At 41.1% G+C, this 20,953-nt stretch overlaps 1 protein-coding gene across 6 annotated transcripts in view; it reads left to right on the top strand.

Moving 5' to 3' along the window:
* SORCS1 (sortilin related VPS10 domain containing receptor 1) overlaps positions 1–20,953 on the top strand; it is a 455,367-nt gene that overhangs the window by 339,738 nt on the left and 94,676 nt on the right. For all 6 annotated transcript variants that reach the window (XM_070432324.1, XM_070432327.1, XM_070432328.1 and 3 more), the window contains exons 8-10: positions 2,212–2,301; positions 9,123–9,302; positions 17,937–18,083. In XM_070432324.1, the coding sequence (XP_070288425.1) occupies positions 2,212–2,301; positions 9,123–9,302; positions 17,937–18,083 (417 nt within the window). The remainder of the gene's footprint in view (positions 1–2,211; positions 2,302–9,122; positions 9,303–17,936; positions 18,084–20,953) is intronic.

Consider the following 20,953-nt stretch of genomic DNA (forward strand, 5'->3'; position numbering starts at 1 on the left):
GTAGTAATCAGCCATTATTGTCGTGCCCTGACTGATTAGGATGAAGCGAATTTAGATGAGATGTATTCAGACAGGCTTGGCACCTCCTCAGAGAGTGGGAAACAGCTTGAGTAGCTGAGGTTTCATGAGTGTTTAGAAGAGACAGGAAGCAACTATGCTTCACTTCTTATCAGCTTTTAAGGAATATCTTAGGCTTATTTGGACAATGCTGTTAAAAATTCAGTTCTTTCTTTCCATGTTAAAAATGGTAAAGATATAATTGCTAACTAGTATGTGTGTGTGTGTGTGTGTGTGTGTGTATACTCTCTATATACATATGTATTTATACTTACACACACAAATACTTATGATTTCACTAAGCTTGATCCACACTATTATATTTTAGAAAGAAACCATAATTTAGAATATTTAATCCAATGATTTGAGGAAGCAAATAAATGTTCAAAATACCTAACATCAGCCTATGTACTTTAAAAATGTTTCACAAATGATTACACACACACAGACAAACACACACACACACACTTTCTTTTTCTTCAGGGAAATGAGTAATGAGTACTCTGGTAACTTCAGCATCAATTATCAAGTGACATTGAAATGGTTACACACATTGGTTCTCTCTCTAATTTATTTTTCTATCAGGGTTACTTCCTGGAACTTTTTTTCCCTGTTTTCTAATAACCATTTATAATCTACATATATGACTTACATATGGGAATCAGTTCTGCATTTAGAGTTTTTCTTATTTTTCTACCCATGCCACTGTGAACGTGACCCTTCAACTCATCACTGGGAGGAGTAGGTGATCTGGCCACATATTGATGAATATTTTAGTTAGGTTTTTATGTGTCTGCTGAACAGTAACCCAAAGCATATGTTGGCATTCTGAGTATGCAAACTCCAGTTGACATTCAAACTCCAGAGGCTTATATGGGTTAAGAATGGCTATAGGAACTCAAAAATATAGTAGATTAGTGGTTTCCAGGGTCTAGGAAGTAGGGAAATGGGGAGATGTTGGTCAAGGATACAAACCTCCAACTATAAGATGACTAAGTTCTGGGATCTAATATAGAGCATAGTGACTATACATAATGATACTGTATTACACACTTGAAAGTTGTTAAGAGCTTAAATGGTATCCATCCATACATACAATAATCTTACTTAAGTGAAGGCATGGAGGTATTAACTAACCTTATTTGTGGTAATTATTCTGTGCAATATATATGTACCAAATCATCGCATTTTACACATCACTCTTATATATGTCAGCGATTTTGAACCTTTTTCATTCTGCGACACAAAAAATATATTTTTTGCGGACCTGATAAAAATTAGATAAAATGATGACTCATTCAAAGCAGATAGCTACTGTTGTGTTGGCTGTTGTCATTTTTTAATTTGAAAATCTAAGGGAAAAGAGGTCAGTGTCCCTGACTAAATAGTCAGGTATTGCATATTTTTAAAATGTGGTGGGAATACTGGTTGAAAATTGCTGGTATATGTCAATAATATCTCAATAAAGCTGGGGGAAAAGGAGTGACAACGGAGAGAGAGATTGGCAGTGGGACCCTTAATACACTGTACTGAATGGGCCTCATGCCAAGGTAGATACCACACCCTCCTCTCCCTCCCTCACACTCATGGAGTTCATTGGACTCTGTGTGCTGGACAAACTTGGGAAAGGTTGCTCAGAATCAGTTCTCAGAGATAGAGCTCTCTGAACCATCCTAACGTGTCAGCCCTGCTGTGTGTTGGACATGCTCACAGCCATCACTGTCACAGCCACATACCAGAATCAGTGCCCAGAGATATGGGACCTGGACTGCTTCCTTCTGATATGACTAGAGACCTGTCTGCATGGCCATAGTCTTGGGGCTAGATAGCTGGGCTGCTGATGGACATTGATCCAATATCCCTCGAGGCTTGTATCTTTGAAAGTTCATAATCACTGACAATGTTTCCTGGCTTCTGAGCCACAGTGCAAATTGAAAAATTGTATTTTTGTCCAGTGGGTTCCATCTGGGCCTCTGTCCAACTCACATGCACTGTTTAAGTTGTTTTTGAACTGAAAGCCAATTCCTGACACTTTTCCATGGTACTCATTCACACTGATGTGTTGGCAGCGACCTCCTTTTGTTTAGTGGCTGTTCTTCCAGGGCCTGTAACAGTTACAGTAGCTCCTCTTACAACTGTGTGTTTCTGGTCCAGCTGACGTCGGGAGGACGGCCGCATTACTACGTGTCCTACCGAAGGAATGCATTTGCCCAGATGAAGCTGCCCAAGTACGCTCTGCCCAAGGTATGACCTGAATCATTCTTCATTTTAGTTTCCTCTGATTCCCATAGTCCTGCCGCCACCCTCTTTCCCAAGCATCTTTCTGTCTCTCATTGTCATGTATTTATTTTCATCTACCATCTGTTTCTCAAGTTCATTTGGTGTCACTTTTTTTTTACCAATCTTATCACTCTCCTTTCTCAGCATATTCATTCTCTCTCTCTCTCTCTCTCTCTCTCTCTCTCTCTCTCTCTCTCTCACACACACACACACACACACTCACTCACTCAAACTCTCTCTCCCTCTCCCTTTCTCTTTCTCCATGCCTCTCTCTCTCTCTCATCCTATAGGAGCATCTGAATAAATAAATTGATAACTGATTTGCTTTTTCTTTTCAATAATAAAGATTTTCAAGCAATAGGTATTGGTTTTCTAGCAAGACAGAAAATACACTGGGGGTACACAGTGTTTCAGTGCAATGGGTATGATATGTTTCCTTCTCAATTTTTTTTTCTTTTTAATTATTGAGAGGCGACACACTTATATGGTATCCAACCTTTGCTTTCTCTTTCAATGGAACTTGAGACAGGTTGCCTTTAGAGTTCTGAGTCACAGCTAATTTTTCAGACTGCCGCAAAGACAGACGCCTTTCTAAACAGTGGCTGATAAGAGTTAGAGACCCTCATCTGTGGAAGTCCCTGGCTCTTTCCACACACTCTGAGGCACTGCGTTAATATGGAGCACCACCTAGTGGAGGTCAAGCTGACTTGGGAGCTCAAAGTTTCAGACCTGCGGTCTTGCTGCCATTGTGTATACTAAAAGTGGCCATAAATTGTTAATGCATTGGACCTTGATTTTAGAGCAACAGAGGTGTGTGGCTATAAGACAGAGACTGTGTAAATATAGTTACAGCTCAATTTTGAAACCTTTGGGTTGAACAAAGTACATAAAGCACTTTCTTTTGATGGAGTTTTTATTACTCTAGTATTTTTAATCCATAACTTTGTAGTATGCTTGTCTGACCTAACACCAGTGTGCTGCCCAGGAAATCAGGTGACGGATATAGCACAAGGGCATCGCAGAGCTCCTCTTGTGGGAGAGCCAATGGTAGCTAGTTGCTCTGGCTTCTCCAGGCAGAATTCTCCCTTCTGGCCATCACTCTGTCCTTACCCCTAGCATCGTGAAAGGTGAGCTGTAAACCTCAGCCCATTAGAGATAATAATACACATTAAATTGCGCTATTAACTGCCAAGAACTATATTCATGTTAGTAGTTATTATGTTCAGCTGCTAAGAGATTCATGACAGCGGTAATTGCCCAGAACTAACTATACGTCTCTACCTGTGTACATTTAAATCCTCCTTGCTCTTGATTTGGCTTAAAATTGTCACCAAAGAGACAAGAGCTTACAGCTTTGGGGTGTGCCTAGATGAGAATTGGGTAAAGTCAGTATGTAAAGGGAAACTGAGTGTTCTTTTTTTTTTTAAAAAAAAAATATATTTTATTGATTTTTCACAGAGAGGAAGGGAGAGGGATAGAGAGTTAGAAACATCGATGAGAGAGAAACATCAATCAGCTGCCTCCTGCACACCCCAACTGGGGATATGCTTGCAACCAAGGTACATGCTCTTGGCTGGAATCGAAGCTGGGACCTTTCAGTCCGCAGGCCAACACTCTATCCACTGAGCCAAACCAGTTAGGGCAAGTGTTCTTAAAATTGCCCTTGCTAATCTCCTAGAAAGGCCCTTGAAGGAGGTGAACATGGTACCTCACTAAGTCCAACAGACCTGATTTTCCTGTCTCTTGAGCATGAAAATCAATTGCTGTGTCTTTGATTGACCAGCAACTAATGCATTTGGCTTACAAGATTTAACACCTTTAAAGAGGAGAATTATACTCAATGCAATGAGATACTCTTGTTCAAAATGCATGAGGGAATTGAGATGAAATTAGTAAATAGCAGATTCAAGTCACTCATCTCATGCTCACTGTTAGAAATACATTTTTTTTAAGTGGAATAAGTCTCAGCCAAACGGAATTCTATTTGAAGCAGCATTGAGGCTAGAGCTTAAGTCTCCAGACTCCCAAACTAGCATTCTTTGTATTATACCTTTCTTTTCTTGGGATAAATCAATATATTCTATTATTGGAAGATAGTAGTATCTCACCAGCCCCCCAATTTTGATCAGGTGAGGATACCATGAAAAATATTCCCATTGACCTGAGGAACCCCAGAAATGGTAGTTTAAAGTCAAAGAAACATCCTTGCACCTATTGGAGAATGGGAGGAAACATACTCCTTGCATTTCTCGTTCAGAGCCATCACGCAGATCATTAGTGGCAGTTGCCCCGGTGGCATGTCACCAATCTAGAAGGACAAGTTTGACTTTACATCTGAATCGGCTCTCTATCTCCTCCCCCTGTTCTCCCACATGAGCCTGTCCCATTACTCAGCCTGGCCTGAGCTCTGAGGGTAGAGGGTAGTGATTCATTTGAGGGTAGTGATTCATTTAGCTCGTCCCCATATAGCAAATGAATGTATTCTTTGGTCCAAGTGGGTGTGTACTATTTAAGGCAATGAGTCCCATTACCCCTTCAAAGAGCCCGCTTGGTGGAGTGATCCGCAGTGAAGGTGCGAATATTTCACGGCCCTCTATCAAAGCCGGGGCTGCTGTGGCTGGAAATGAACAAAGCTTCGTGTCCCCCAAAGCAATTGAGACAAACCAGCACTTTTGTGCTCAAATGATCATCCACTGCCATTGCGTCAGGGCTGTGTCAAAAACACACACACGCAGGTTTAATATAATGGTAAAGATGACCAGAGAGGGGGAGGGGGAGAGTCTAATATCGCTGTCACCATGAAGAGCATGAGTCTCACCAGACAGGGAGAGACAGCGACAGTTTCCTTCCCTTAACTTACTTGGAGCTCATTCTGAGCTACTCAAGTGAGATAAATGAGGCAATACATATGAAAGTGCTCTGAGCCTTTCGGAGGACAGATACTCTATAAAAGCAAGGTAATATTATTATTAGTATGGATCTAGTTGTCTGTGTGGTCGAAGATCGATGCGAACTGGGGTCTGGGTTGTGCAAAGGCTGTTCGATTCACAGCAGAACAGAATTCCAGACCTACATCTGCCACTACCCTGCTTTGAAACCTGGCTGGTTTACCAATTTCTCTTTCCCTGTTTTTGTTTGTGTTCTTTCTTACATTTTTTAAAACAAGGAGTTTGGACTCACGACCATATGTTCTCACATGTGATGCTCAGAATAAAATGTCCTTAGAGATGATTCATGAAAATTTGATTCTGTGACCAAATACATTTAAAAAAAAAAGAAAGAAAATCTATTCTTTGTTCCTTGACTAGAGAGTAACAGTAGCTAGCTGGTATGTTGAAGGCTCTGGGTCTAGGACATCTTGTTAACAAGAAACTTATATACTAGTAATTCAGCATAAATCAAACCATTTTACCAAAGGACCCATTTTTTAATCTATTAAAAATCTAACAATGCTACTTTCCTACGGAACAGACTTTGGGAAAGACTGTAGTAGAAGATCTCAAGGATCACTTCTAGGTCTGTAATTCTGTGGCTCAGGAAAAGCATTCAGCATAACATGCTACCTGGGAGAAAGAGCGAAAGAGCATGTTTTCCTGATAGAGGAGGTGGATGTAGGTAAGAAGAAATAATGAAGATGTCATTTAAATATGTCAGATCTTCCAATTAAAATATTTAAGGCCAACATCATTTAAAAAAAAATTCAAAGGTTCTGGCCAGTGCGGTTCAGTTGGTTGAGCACCACCCCATGCACTGAAAGGTCACCTGTTCAAATTCCGGTCAGTACATATACCTAGGTTGTGGGTTCGTTCCCTAGTCAGGGTGTGTACACGAGGCAATCAGTCTATGTTTCTCTCTCACATTGATGTTTCTCTCTATCTCTCTTCCTTTCCCTTCCTCTCTCTGAAGTCAATAAAAACATATATTTCTTAAATTGTTCAGTGTATGTAATTAGATTATATGGAGAGAAAGACACCTCATCTTGGTCCTTATCCAGAAGTGGCCACTTTAATCTGCTATTATTATCTGCTGTGATTATATGACTAGTATTCTTAGTGACAGAAACACTTTATGTGTCTATGTTTTCAGTTCAACATCCAAAAACTAAAGGTTCAAGTGTGTGGCATAGTATAGAGGATGTACTGTAGCCCCTGGAATTATTTAATGAGATTTCTCTTGTGACCCAGACTTCAGAGTTTCACTTTGACTCCAAAGGCACAGGAATGAGTTTTGTAGGGGCCAGGCTATTGCCAATGTACCTTAACTTGAATGGAGAGATGACAGTGTATCCCGCTGACATGGAAGGGAACTTGGATTGGGAGTAGTTATTTGAGGATTCTAAATACCAGGGTATGGCTTCTGGTCTTTATCCTATAGGAAATGGGGAGCCATAGAAGGTTTTGCTCTCCATGGTTGACTGGCCCTGGCATAATTTCCACAGCTAATTCCCTCCATTGGAAAGGAACAAAACCCTTGGGTGAACCAATTTTTGTAGAGTATGTTAGTGAGCACCCTAGCGTTGGCTGTGAACAGGAAGGCCACATGGACCTTTCTTAAACAAAGGGGATGTAAAGGCGTGCTTATCTGAAAATTACTGGCAGGTGGAGCAGATGTTCAGTGCTTTGAACTCCCTAGCTGATGTAATTCCCTCCCCCACACCCCACCCAGGTCCATGGAAGGCCCATGAGAACTCCTGAGGCACAGAGTTCAGTTCATAGTTAAGTTACAGAGCCCAGACTTGGACTCAAACAGTTTATTTCAGAATCCATTTTTTTAAAATAATTTTGCTCTATTGTCCTCTTGAACCCAAAACTTTATAGGAGGGGCAGGCTTTTAAGTTGTCCACATTCAAAGACAAAGAACGTCACAGAATTTGACCTCTCTTCTCTACCTTTCTAGACTGTTTTCTTCAGGATTGACTTCATCTTCTACCTCAAAAAATATGTCTTCATCAGATCCAGACTTTAGAAAATTCTTACTATTTACAAACCAATAGTAAGAGATGCTTTCCCCCCACTCTAATAGTCCCAGCTTCATTCCAGATTCATGTGTTATTGATTTTGCATAGGTCATATATTCAACACTGAACAAGTTGCTATCATCAGGGAAATTAGATATTCTGAATGCTGGACCTACCAACCCACTTCTGGTGCTGAGGGTGATAGAAAACAACGGACACTGGGTTAAGAAGGAATTTGTCTGTGAGGGATGAGGATGTTTTTCAAAGGAGATTGAGATACAATTATCAGAAGAAATATAAAGAGACATTGGATAGATACATGCAATGGCCCACTTTTATTCCAAAATTTAGTTTGTGTTGTTGATTACATTGATTCAATGGGAAGGATTTATTTTGGCCTTCCAACTCTGGGTTAATTCTACAAAAGCTTAACCAAACTCTAGGCCTGAGGAATGCAAAGCCCTATAGATAAAGACTTCTTCCTTCTGGACTCATTTGATTTCACTCTGATCAAGGCTGAAAAAGAGGGAGTCACTTGTTCCTCTATGTCTAAAGCACAGTCAGAGCTGAATTGCTGATTGGTTGAATGATTGGTTGATTGATTGAGAGAACAGAGATATATATTACAAGGAGAAAATCAGGTTAGAAGGTAAGTAGAATTTTGCTGTACTCGAATTTTGACCAAGGAAGATTGACAGATCTCCTAAAGCTTTTCAAGGGTAGAGGAAGGTTCATCTGGGAAAACTTGAGTACTAAGCTAAACAAAAGCCAAGAATCTTTCCTTGTTGTTCTTTGTGCTTATGTATAATTTTGTTGTTTTGATTTTTGGTTTTTGAAAGTTATATCAATGTCTACCACCTCGGGCAAACAGCACATGGACAGATATCTCCTAAGGGAGACAGCAAGCCTTGGTCTGTGTCTGCTTTTCTCTGAACATCCACTTCTCTGGAGTTCAGAATAGGGGAAGAAGGGATTGAAATTCCCACCCCAGGGACAACTGCTCACTGCCCCCACATTACTTTTGCCTTCTTTTTATCTTCCAGGACTACCAGGGTATGAAAACATCATCAACTATGCAGTCTCTCTCTTTTTTTTCCCTTTACTTAAGGTTTCCTGCTCAACTCAGAGTAAAGGTTTAGATAAGCAGCTAAGTCCTTGAACACGCATTAACATGAATATTAGTGCTTTGTTTTCTCAGGTGAACATTATTCCTCAAGGGCTTCTGGGGGTTGCTGAGCCTTTGGGCAGTGCTTCTCAAATTTTATTGTGCATATTAATCACCCATGGATCTTATTAAAATGCAGATTTTTGATTCAATAGGTCAAACTCGAAGTTCTGTGTGTCTAACACACTTGCAGGTGATGCCCGTACTGGTCCATGGACCACACTGGAATATGCAGAGCTTGTCAGGTTTCTCTCTGTTCCTCCAGATTTTTATGAAGGAATAAACCCCATATAATCCTTCTGAGCATGAACCATGCTGTGGTTGGCAAATATATCAGAATGACTGATTCTCCAAAGTCATACATATTTGAGAAAGCATTCTTCAATTATCTAATGAGAATTAAATCATAACTGAGCTACCAAGCATCTTTCTGTGCTATTTTATCATAACACTGCTGCCTAACCCCATACAAGAGAAAGGAAATACATGAATAACACTTAACTAATTAATTATGACATCACAAATACGTGAAAGGAAAATCTCTGCCTTCCCTTATAGTTGCCGAAGTGCCTATTTCGGTATTCCTCATTAGATTCCACGCTGTTTGGATGCATGTCAGATTTATTTATAAAATTCTTCTTCACTTTCCTGTGTTTTATTTAGGACATGCACGTCATCAGCACAGATGAGAATCAAGTGTTTGCAGCGGTCCAAGAATGGAACCAAAATGACACCTACAACCTCTACATCTCAGACACCAGGGGTGTCTATTTCACCTTGGCCTTGGAGAATGTCCAGAGCAGCAGAGGCCCCGAGGGCAATGTCATGATCGACCTCTATGAGGTATGTCACAAGGCATGTGTGGTCCTGAGCCACTCCAGTGCCTGCACTGGCTGATGAAGGCCCAACTGGCTGTTTCCTTCATCATTTTGATATGAGCAAATTATGTGGCCTCATTCAATTTGGGAGAGGGAGTGAGTTGCAGAACATTTGTAATGCAACCCACAGAACAGCTCTGGGAAGGATCTTTTGTTCACCAAGTTCACAGGCCAGGAAGCCCCAGAGGACTTGGAGAGCATCAGGGGAAGCAGTAAAGCAATTACAGGGTTTGAACAAGAGCCTGGATGCTGTTGTATGTCAGTGGTTGTATGTCACCTCATGAACCAGGAGGCCACATACAACCGATTCCTGGTCAGGGCACATGCCTGGGTTGTGGGCTCAATCCCCAGTAGGGGGCATGCAGGAGGCAGTCTATTGATGATTCTCTGTCATCATTGATGTCTCTCTCTCTCTCTCTCTCTCCTCTCTCTCTCTCCCTCTCCCTTCCTCTCTGAAATCAATAAAAATATATATATTTTAAAAGAAGGATTTCAACAAGATTCACAGAGTGTGCAATTTGAAAATAGTCTTGAGAGGCCAGCAGAGTATCAGGATGTAGAGCAGTGGTTCTCAACCTTCCTAATACCACGACCCTTTAATACAGTTCCTCATGTTGTGGTGACCCCCAATTTCATTGTTACAAATTGAACATAATTAAAGCATAGTGATTAATAACAAAAACAATATGTAATTATATATGTGTTTTCCGATGGTCTTAGGCGACCCCTGTGAAAGGGTTGTTCGACCCCCAAAGGGGTCGTGACCCACAGGTTGAGAACCGCTGATATAGAACAAAGGGAACAGTGGTCCCTTATCTCTGTCTGAGGAAAATAAGGGAGGAGACACCTTTGCATTGCATCAGAAGACTCTCCCTTGGACTTGAACACCTTTCCAACTAGATAACCCCCACTGGCTGACTGCCTGCCTCTCAGAGGAACAGTGAGTGAGATAAGAGTAATAGATCTTTCTTTCCTAAATGACGGATGGAGGGGGGCAGAGCAGAGTTCCCCAGGCTTCCTTAAGGGAACTTTGGCCCTTTGTTTCTTAAAATGACCAAGATTGAAAATAAAATGCTATATGTTGGATCCGTTAGCTTTTATGGCAAACACCAATGTTCTAATTGCCATTTAAGGCACAGTTAGGTAGAAAGCAAGCTGCTATTTTGGGATGGATTTTAGCCATTTGTCAGTCTTATCTTGTGCTATGAATGATTTATAATGGCTTATAATGACCCATTTAAAAACACATTCAGAATGTGGGACGTTTAATCATATGCCTATATTCTATGTGAAAAATATTCTAAAACCGATTCAAATATAAGCAGTCACAATGATGCTATTGTTTGGCTGAGTGTAAGCTCTGAAGGTCAAGGGGTTTTATAAGAAGAAATTCGTATCAAGTATGTCAAAGATATAAACCAATGTCTCTGAAGAAATTCAAATTTATCATTTTAATTTTCTGAATGCTATCTATACTCTTTCTCCTCTAGGAGTTCTTAGGGATTTTCTCCTAGTAGTTAAACTTCTCTGTATGTATAAAGGCATGATAACACACTATATGCCCAATTCAGAGCCTGGGGATTTGTCATGGAAATTGTGGTAGACGAGCATTGAGTGTAGTGTGTGTATATCTTTAGAAAAACACTCTGCAAACTTTTTTTATAATATATTCACAAGTTTCTTCCACTTCCTTTTCTGCTCATGTCCCAGATAAATATAGTATCATAAATCTCAGCCTCAAACTAAACATGTATTTGGGAAAACATTTACATTTTCTGGTGATTTAGTTTCAAATGACTGTTGGATAAAATTGTGACTTAGAGTATGAATGTTGGAGTCAGGTTTTCTGGGTTTAAATCCTAGCTATACCACAGATATGTATTCTTGACACATATCCAGTAACTTCTGATACTCACTTTCCTTACTGAAAATATGGAGATAAACAGGGTGCCTACTTGACAGGGTTTCTCTGAGGATTAAACAAGTTAATCTTCTTGAAGTACTGTGAACAGTGCCTAAAATATTCAACAAATTATAGATAGCATAATTAATATTATGTTCCAATAAGTTTAAGCCCCAGTATGATGTCCTATTTTTTTTTAAATCTGCCCACATTGTTTAAATGTCTAACACATTTCCACTATTTCAGATCTCTACTTCTCCCATATTGCAATTAGCATGGCCATATGACATTCTTTAACACCAACGAGTTGTCTCCTTATAAACAAGTGTAAATTGCTATATTTCTTTCCTCATTTGTAAATGTCTTATAAACATTTAAACTTTAAGGGTGTTGCGTTAAAATGCCATGTGTTGTCTTGCTTTGATCCAGCACTTGCAATGGAAAGATCTTGCTCCATGTGTGGTATCTGCTGGTCAGAAGTCAAAGCAGCTTGATTCCCTGATCTTGTCTCTATCCTGGCTCTCCCCTCTCCCCCCCCAAAAAAACACCCAACAACAAACCACAAAAACATTTTCTGAAGCATCAGTATTTGGGATTGTATTTGATTATGACCAGGGGATGAGTTCTTCCCTTTCTGATTATCTCCTCCCCTCTTCTCAACTCAACGTGGAAAAATTTCTCTGCATAAATTTTGTTTCTGCAAAAATAGACACCATTTTAATTGGCCCCTTGATGATAGAAGAGATGACAGGTTTGGACAGGAATGACTTTGCAATGTCCTGTTATTTTAAACTGTTTGCTCAAGTGGTTTTCTGAATGTAAACATCACTAACACGGGTACAGAATGAGAAGAAGAAACTGGTTGACCTCTGGCCATGGCAACCATTCTTTGCTAATTCCTTGTGTTTCCCCTTGTGTCTCTCTGCTGACTATCTGTAGAGGATCTGCGGGCTCTTATTAGTGTCACTGTGAGCAGTGGTGTGACTGCATTATGTAAAGGTGCTCTGCATCCTGGGGCTGGGAAGAAGAGTCTTTCTTTTATTAGCCTGACAGTTCACTGCAACTTGAATTGAAATGGATGTGATCAGAATGGCAGTGCCAGATCTTCTGATTACCTAGCTAGAAGGGATATTGGCTGACACAGAACCTGGCACCAATGTTCCTTCAATGTGATTGTTCTGGCTAGCAGGAAGCTGAGAACCAACCAGCATGAATTCCCCAGGAGAATTACAGTGAATGATGAGCACTTAGAGATAAATGAAAAGTAAGAAAATCCGTAGCTGATTCAAAAAGAAGCAGAGATGAGCAGCATAGGAGGTGATGGGTGATAGAGAATACTAGTACATGTCTGCTCACCATTGGGGGTAACTGTGGTGACTTTTGGTCTGTGTTCTTTGCATGCCTGTCAATTACCTGCGAGCCCTGTATTTGTATGCTCTTTAAGCTAGTTTAGCAGAGGGAAACTATAATGTGTAGGTGTATGACGAGTCTGTGTATCAAGGATACGTATTGTTGATGAGTCTTTTTGGGAAATGCAGAAGGAATTAATCATTCTATTCCCACACACATTGGACAAATGTAATTCTCTCTACACTAGAACATGTGTATGTGACGAGATAGGAGAAGGGGAAATGTTGGGAACAAAGTGTTGCGGGGGTAGATTATATAGTTTAGTTATGGAAACACCAGACATTTCCCTCAGTATGAGTTATTCAATTGAACATGGACCCCATTCAAGAGAATCAATAAACATGAGCCATTGGCTACACAGCAAGAGTACTAGAAACTGATTTTTGTTAATGAAAGAGCATAATAATAATAATAATAATAATAACTAATATTTTGGATGCCATTATGTATCAAGCACTATGTAAAAAACATTAGTGAATATTTCATTCAATTCATATATTAGGGAATATAATTCCTCCCATTTCACACATAAATGCAGGCAGAGAGAGTACAATAATTTCTGCAAGATTACAAAGATAGTAAGTGGTGGATTTAGGATCTGAAGCCTAGAGTATGCAAACTCTTACCTATAAACTATTTTGTGTCTCTGGAAACATCAGTGTTTGGGATTGTATTTGATTGTGTCCAAGTAAAAGCTGTAAGATAGAAGGACATTGAAGGGCAGGATGACTAGTATTGGACTTAGCAGTAGAAGAAATTAGACTGGAAAAAGGAAATGGTTTGGGGGAAAGCCAACATACACAGAATGAGCAGCTGATTGCTCCAGACGTGCTCACTACCTTCTGAACCAAGTCCAGAGCCTGCAACTGTAGCTAAATTCACAGTGTTATAATGTGGCCCCCAGTGCTGTCCAGTGATGTGTTTGTGTAAAAGAAGCCTAGAAACAAGTGTCTTAAAATCCTGTCATTCATGAAGAGCACAGCATTCCCGTGGCACCATGTGGGCGGCTAACAGAAGACAGCGTGCCTGGTGGTGACCAGAGCAAGAGAGCTGTGACGAGCGTGTCTGCAGCGTGTGGTTCCTAGTGTGTTCATCTGGTGTGGATGATGAGAGGGAGTCTGACAGCTTTAGACAAGATCCTTCCTCCTCGGGGAAGGGAATATTAATTAATGATGATGAAGAGCACTTTGGCTTAATGGGCAATGACAGTCCACCCAGCCAAGCGGAAAGGTTTGTGTTGGCAGTCAAGCCACCTGGCCAGCAAATTCAGAATGCCCAGAATGCGTGCGCACATGAGTGAGCCACACTGGCTACCATGACAGACACCGTGTGTGTTTTGTTAAGCACATGGGGTTTTCTCCACGTTATGAGTGTCCTCTCTTTCAAAGAGAAAGCTCCATAGTTATGGGCATGGAGCTAATACCCTGATTTCTTAGGGAAAGACTGCCTCATACAATCCAGCACAGGAGGTGGGAAAGAAAAAGGCTTTCCCATCCAGGAAATATTTATTACAGGACATGGAACGTGCCATCTAATTATTGAAGGTGATTGTCTCCCTGGGAGGGGAGTGTTGTCTGATCAAGGCACCGGGGGAGGAAAGAACATTTAGATTTTTTTGGCCATGGGATCTCGGGTGGCAGAGGCACTCCTGTTCCCGCTGACTATGTCTCTCCTGGATCTTCTCTTCAGAACGGAAACATATCCTATCCTCAAAGACCAAAGAAATCAAGGTCATGAATATGTTCTTTTTCTTGTCACAGGTTTTGATTCATCTTTTTCATTTTCTTCACATGTTGACCCTTTGGATTTGTAATTTCAGTCAGAGTCAGAGAGGGTGGGAGGAAGTAGCTGAGCATCAGAGGCGGAAAAGAGCAAAAGCTTTTGTGCAAGAATCTTCCCAACTTAGCCTCCACATGCAACATATGAAAGATTGGGACCGGAAAGGACCCCATGTTGGTAACTATGAAAAGTAAAAGGGGATAACTGGGTTCTTCCATTAAAACACCCAAGAAATCCAAGCCTGGCATATTATAACTCTCAAAAAAGGTCTCTTGAATGAATATATAATTGTTTAGACACCCTGGGTACTATGACCCCAGTACTTATAAGAATGCATGATAAATAGAAGCTCAAAATATTTACTGAGCAACTATTGAGTAAATGTACTACGGAATGAATAAAACGCAGCTTCCTGTAAGTGTGATATCCATAGGTGGTATTTCCCTCTGAATGCTCTGGGTTGAGAGAGAAGTTGGAGGAAATAGTACAGAAGCGTATGGGTTCTAGAGTTAGACTGACTCGGAGTCCAGTTCTAAGGTTCCCTAGGGGATGACTTCAGACAAGTGATTGGCCACATCTGAACGTTGGTTTTCTCCTCTGTAAAATGAGGATAACATTGACTCCACCACTTAGAATGCATGGGCAGATGGATGCTCATGCTTGCAAAGCCTTGCATGGAATGCCTAACATTTCATAAGTGCTTATTAAACCTGGGGTGCTGTTATTGTGGTTATAGCTTCCAATGCGGAATTCTTATTACCTGTTACATTAAAAACAAAACCAGGACTTGCAGACAAGTCCAAAGAAGCAAACAATAAAAACACACCTCGAACGGGACTTCCATGGAGCAATGCCCTGGCCGCAGGAGGGAGATAAGCAGGCCCTCTCCAGCTCAATCCCCTCTTGTCACACACTCCCTGCGCTTTGCCAGGTTTTTATTCCTCAAGATAAACCTGAAGGCCAAGCTGCCAGAGATGAGTTACAAAGCGCAGCTCTCAGCTCAATGGCCTTTGATAATGCCAAGCAGTTGGGGGCCAATAAAGTCACCACTTCTGCTAAGCAAATGAACCAGCTGCTAAATGTACAGAGCCCTGCTCGGACCAAAAGAGGAGGAGCAGTGCAGGAAGGGGAAAGGGCAATGAAACTCCTGGGAGGGGCAATATTTCTATCCCCTCCGTGCCTATGGTCACCTCCTAGCGTCTCTGATGGGTAAGACAGTGCCATTTCTCATGTATGGGTTTCGCTGAGGAGGGCAGACCAGTGCGACTTTGTGAAAATTCTGATATGTGAAATTTAATTTTTAAAGAACTGGCAGTTTAGCTGTAGTGAAATATGTAGCAGCCTCCGGAACATATGCAAAACCAATGTGGGTTTCCCTGGTGAGTCACCCTCCAGGGGCTGGTATAGTGAGTGAATAACTAAATGCAATTTGTAATTCACATGCCATTGTTGGGAGGTCAGTGCTCCTGGAATGCAGGCCTCCCACACTGTGGAGGATCAAGAAACTGCTCAACTGCTCCCGCTGCTGCTGATTGCCCCCAGTGAGGCTTGCTGCCCTAAGTAGTTCAAAGCATTCCTACCAGGCACTCGTTTCTATGATTTACTTGCTTAACACACTTGTCTTCCAAAAGTGTATGAAGTTGGCCCAACTCTACATTACCCCAGATGCCAGATCAGCAGGTACAAACTAATGAGGTTTGAATGCGTCAAAAGCAAAGGCAAGCCCTGGCTCCTCTATTGATTGAAACCCAGCCTCTTTGAACAGACAAATTCAGAGCTGTAGTTGTTGGAAGATCAGTGGAAGTCAGAAAATTCGGGCGTGAGTGAACCCCAGCTCTGTTATCTTAAACAATTGATTTTTGTTTACACCTCAGTTTCCCCATCCATAGAATGGGTATAATAGCTGTGGTGGCAGGTTTGCAGTGAACATCGAAGGTTTTTTATATATAAAGTACTGAGCATACTTCTTGGTGCATGGCAAGGATCAATGCTGTTGTACTTGCCTGCCTAAAACCTTTATAAGATAATATAAAGGGCCCGAGTTAAATGAAATGGGCTCAGATATGCCCGTGAGCTTATTCACTTCATCCCTGTCTGTGCAACAGAAAGCCAGTTAATCTCAGTTTGTTTCCTCATCCTCAAAATGTGAGTAATGATAACTGTATCATGTGAGAGTTAAGTGAGGTCACCTATGCATAGCGTTGGAATGCACGATTTAACATATCTCAGACCCTTTCCTCACTGCCCTCCAGTTTTCCTGGGTTGTCATAATTCCAAGCAGAGCAAGATATGCATGAATGTGTTTAATAAACACAAAAACACCCAAAGATATAATGCATCCTTCATGATTTGTTAGAGCACAGTTTGGGCAACTTACCAATTGTTACCTCTTTCATAACTTATAGAACAGAGAAGGCATATTTTCAGAGCCAGCTAATTAATAAGGACTATTTATAGTGGGAAGAATAGTATTATGGGCATGGAGGAGGGATTAGTCAACAATTTAGGGGGATTATTACTTCTTTAAATTTAAGAGCAGTTATCTTTTGCTCAGTGTATTTTGGTGGCTTAGTGGAGCAATCTCTTACAGGGAAAAAATAGTAATTGGATCATTAGCTTTCACTGACCTCTTTTAATCGCCCACAGCTCTAGAGAGCACCATGATTTAGATAGTTCTTAAGAGCACGGGCTGTGAAGACATAGCGTTGTGGGTTGAAATCCCAGCCACTTACTAGCCTGTGTACCCAGTGTTTCCTTTGAATGTGTGACCTTGGGCAAGTCACTTAACCTGGATAAGCCTCAGTTTCCCCATGTGTAACATAGAATAGGAGATAATTACCCAAGAGAACTGTTACAAGATTTAAATGAAATAACATATTTAAGACTGTGGGTGCTGAGGGTAACATAAAATAAAATAGCCTCTATTTATTTATCATTTATTGAATAGCAAAACTGAAAGCACCAGAGTTTATCTCTAGGCAACGGCAAGCTACTACCAACCTACCTTAGGGGCCGTAAAAATTCTCTATCACAGTTGAATTAGGCCCCCCATACCATAGGGCAGTGATGGCGAACCTTTTGAGCTCGGCATGTCAGCATTTTGAAAAACCCTAACTTAATTCTGGTGCCGTGTCACATATAGAAATTTGTTGATATTTGCAACCATAGTTAAACAAAGACTTATATTTTTGATATTTATTTTATATATTTACATGCCATTTAACAAAGAAAAATCAACCAAAAAAATGAGTTCGCGTGTCACCTCTGACACGCGTGTCATAGGTTCGCCATCACTGCCATAGGGGCTCAGGTCTGTTGCTTTCTGCCTCACTGTCCAGGGAGTCATTATACTTAATCATCACCCCCTCCTTCTACCATCCTCACCCCTTCTTCCCTCCAAGACAAGTGCTCACTGCTGAATTAAACAGTCTGCCTCTGTTCTTCTAAGTAAACAAAGACATCCCTTCTCAAACCGATGTATTTTTCAGCCATGTCCATTTTTCCCAGGTAGCAGGGATAAAGGGGATGTTCTTGGCTAACAAGAAGATTGACAACCAAGTGAAGACGTTCATCACCTATAACAAAGGCAGAGACTGGCATTTGCTGCAGGCGCCGGACACGGATTTAAGGGGGGACCCTGTGCACTGCTTACTGGTGAGTCTTCATATTGGGGCAGAATGTCCCAGTCAGTGGGGGCTGGGAATAGGTGTTAACAAACAGAGGGAGGTGATTCCAGGGTTCCTTGCTTAGTTGCAGAACCAAAGGGGACAGGGACAGGCAGGAAGGCAGCATGTAGAAGAGTCACTGGACTGCCTTTTGAGATGGAACAAAGAGATCAGAGAAAAGCAGAAAGTTTCTTACTCACTTCCAAGGATGTTCAGTTGTGCCCCGGATTCTGATGAGGAGCTCACATTGTAGTTTAAGGGAGAATCTGATAGCTTCCACTGTGGTGGGGGGATACACCTTTAATTTCCTACGAATAACTTGTTACAGATCAAATGACACATACATTCTGCTGTAGAATAGATGAACTGAATGCAAAATTTTGTAGTCGCATTTTCTAGAGGAGATGCTTATTCATATTTTCAGAGGAGTTTATGCCTCAAATAAGGGTAAGAACTACTGATGTGAATTTTAATTGGAACTCTTTATGATATGTTCCATTCACTTATGCTGCATTATATAAAGTTGGTCGTGGCAAACAATGGTCTGTGAGGCAAATATGGCCCACCACTTGTTTTTTAAAATAAATTTTTATTCTTATTCATGTATATATTGCCTGTGTGCTACAGTGGCTGAATTGAGTAGTCATATCAGGACTTTATGGTCCACCAAGCCTAATATATTTATTATTTTAAAAATATTTAAAGAATGTTTGCTGACTCCCACTTTGAAGTATGGCTCTCTCTTAATTATCTAACATTTGGGGAATAAATAGATGAGCATGAACTTATTTATAATTTGATTATATGTTGGGGTCTGAGAGAGGGATCAAAAATGGGTGTTGCCTCCACAGAGTGTGAGGTCTACTTGAAAGGGACTAGACTAATAAATGAAAGATTATAGGGTTACATTTCACTCCCCTCAGTGATGCTGGTGCCTGCCCCCATACCTCACCCAGGAATGGATACTGAGTGCATGAAGAAGGAGGGGAAGAAGAGATTATTTTCAAAACAAAGTATAATCAAATGCTAATGTCTTTAAAACAATCCAGAAGTTGTATTTATATTCACAAAAAAAGAGAGACTAGTATGTTAAGCTGGAGGAAAGACCTCTTAGTTTTAGTAAGAGCTTGGAGAGAGAGAGAGGGAGAAGGAGAGAGAGAGAAAGAAATTATGAATCAGTATTCACAGTCATCATACAATTCTGACTTTAGCGATATCCACACTCAGCTTGCTTTCTGTGCCCCATGAAGTCGGAACAGTCACTTTGCAGGTTCATCTCCTGTGGCTGTAGGCAGGTCGCCTCCTACTCGAGAAGATGCCAGCAGCCATAGGGTGACCTTATTAGTTGCAGAGGATATCACGTTGTCACTGTGCATCAGGAAAGTGGGCTGCAATTCAGCCTCCCACTCAGCTTCTATCCTGATAACTGGCAACTTACAGAGGGAGTGGGGAGCCACTTGTTACAGAGTGCACAAAGCCAGTGACAGTAAGTAAACGGGCCAGTTATTACTGAATATTTTCTCTATGCGAGGCATAGTTCAGCAGCATTTTGAAAAACAGGGCCACCTTCCCTGTTTAACTATGGCAAGTTGGAGCACCCTGATATTTTGCCCAAGGCGCATGGCCTGCACCATCGCCTTAATGTGGTCCTCTCTCCTTTCATGCATGTTGGAGATTAAATGCCCATGAGAGAATTAGCCATATCATATGAAGAGGCTTCCCTGGGTCCTCTGGTGTCATAAATGAACCATTAGAATTGGCTCTTCCACAAAGCACTTGGCAAGGTGTTCCCTGCTCCACCCCATCTCAATGTTAGGAAGTCCTATTGCTCTGCCCCCAAAATCTAAATGCTGAGACCATCCTCAGAGAAGCCATCATGATTTCTACTCCCCCTACAGTGACAGGCTCCTAACTGCTCCTCCTGTCTCTACTTGGCAGTCTCCTGTGTGAGTGTGTGTGTGTGTTTAATCCAACTTTATTGAGTTAAAACATACATACATAAAAAGTACCTTTCTAAGAGTGTACTTTGATGAATCTTGACAAATTATATACCCATGTAACCATTACCACATCAAGATAGAACATTTTCATAACCTCCCCAAATTCATTTGTTCCACTTTGCAATCACTATCCACACCTCTGGCCCTAGACAGCCACTAACCTCTCTCCTTTTATGGTAGGGTTTTCTTTCCTACATTTTTATGTAAGTGGGATCAACTTGAGCTTGAAACATTCAGATCATGTCTCTCTTTTACTTAAACCTTCTATGACTAATTTAGGTAGAATGAACTGCAAATACTTTCTCTTAGCAAGTATTCCCTCCAAGGTCCCATTATGATCTGGCCTCTGGCTACTTCTCCTGCCTGGTCCTAGGCCTCTCTCCCCTTCCTTCCTTACACAGAAACCATAGTGGGGAGGAAATTACCTGTTCTCCTACCATTAACTTACCATGCTCATTCATGTCTCAGACTGTTAATTCATCATTATTTTTCTCAAACTGCCCTTTTCCTAGTCTGGCCTTTTTCTTTTTTCCTTATTTTTTAAAATTTATTTTATTGATTTCAGAGAGGAAGGGAGAAAGAGAAACAGAAACATCAATGATGAGAGAGAATCATCGATCGGCTGCCTCCTGCATGCCCCCCACTGGGGATCAAGCCCGCAACCCGGGCATGTGCCCTTGACCAGACTAGAAGCCGGGACCCTTCAGTTCGCAGGCTGACTCTCTATCCGCTGAGCCAAACCGGCTAGGGCCTGGCTTTTTCTTAAAATTCAGATCCTTGATTGACTACCTTTGTTCAGAGAGTACACTTAAACTTTTTCTCAAGTTGTATTTGTCCCAGCTCCTTTTCATGCGTGAGC

The sequence above is a fragment of the Myotis yumanensis genome, unplaced genomic scaffold (genome assembly GCF_028538775.1).
Source record: "Myotis yumanensis isolate MYYU_CA2020_CCGP unplaced genomic scaffold, mMyoYum1.0.hap1 SCAF_13, whole genome shotgun sequence".
Classification (NCBI taxonomy): Eukaryota; Metazoa; Chordata; class Mammalia; order Chiroptera; family Vespertilionidae; genus Myotis; species Myotis yumanensis.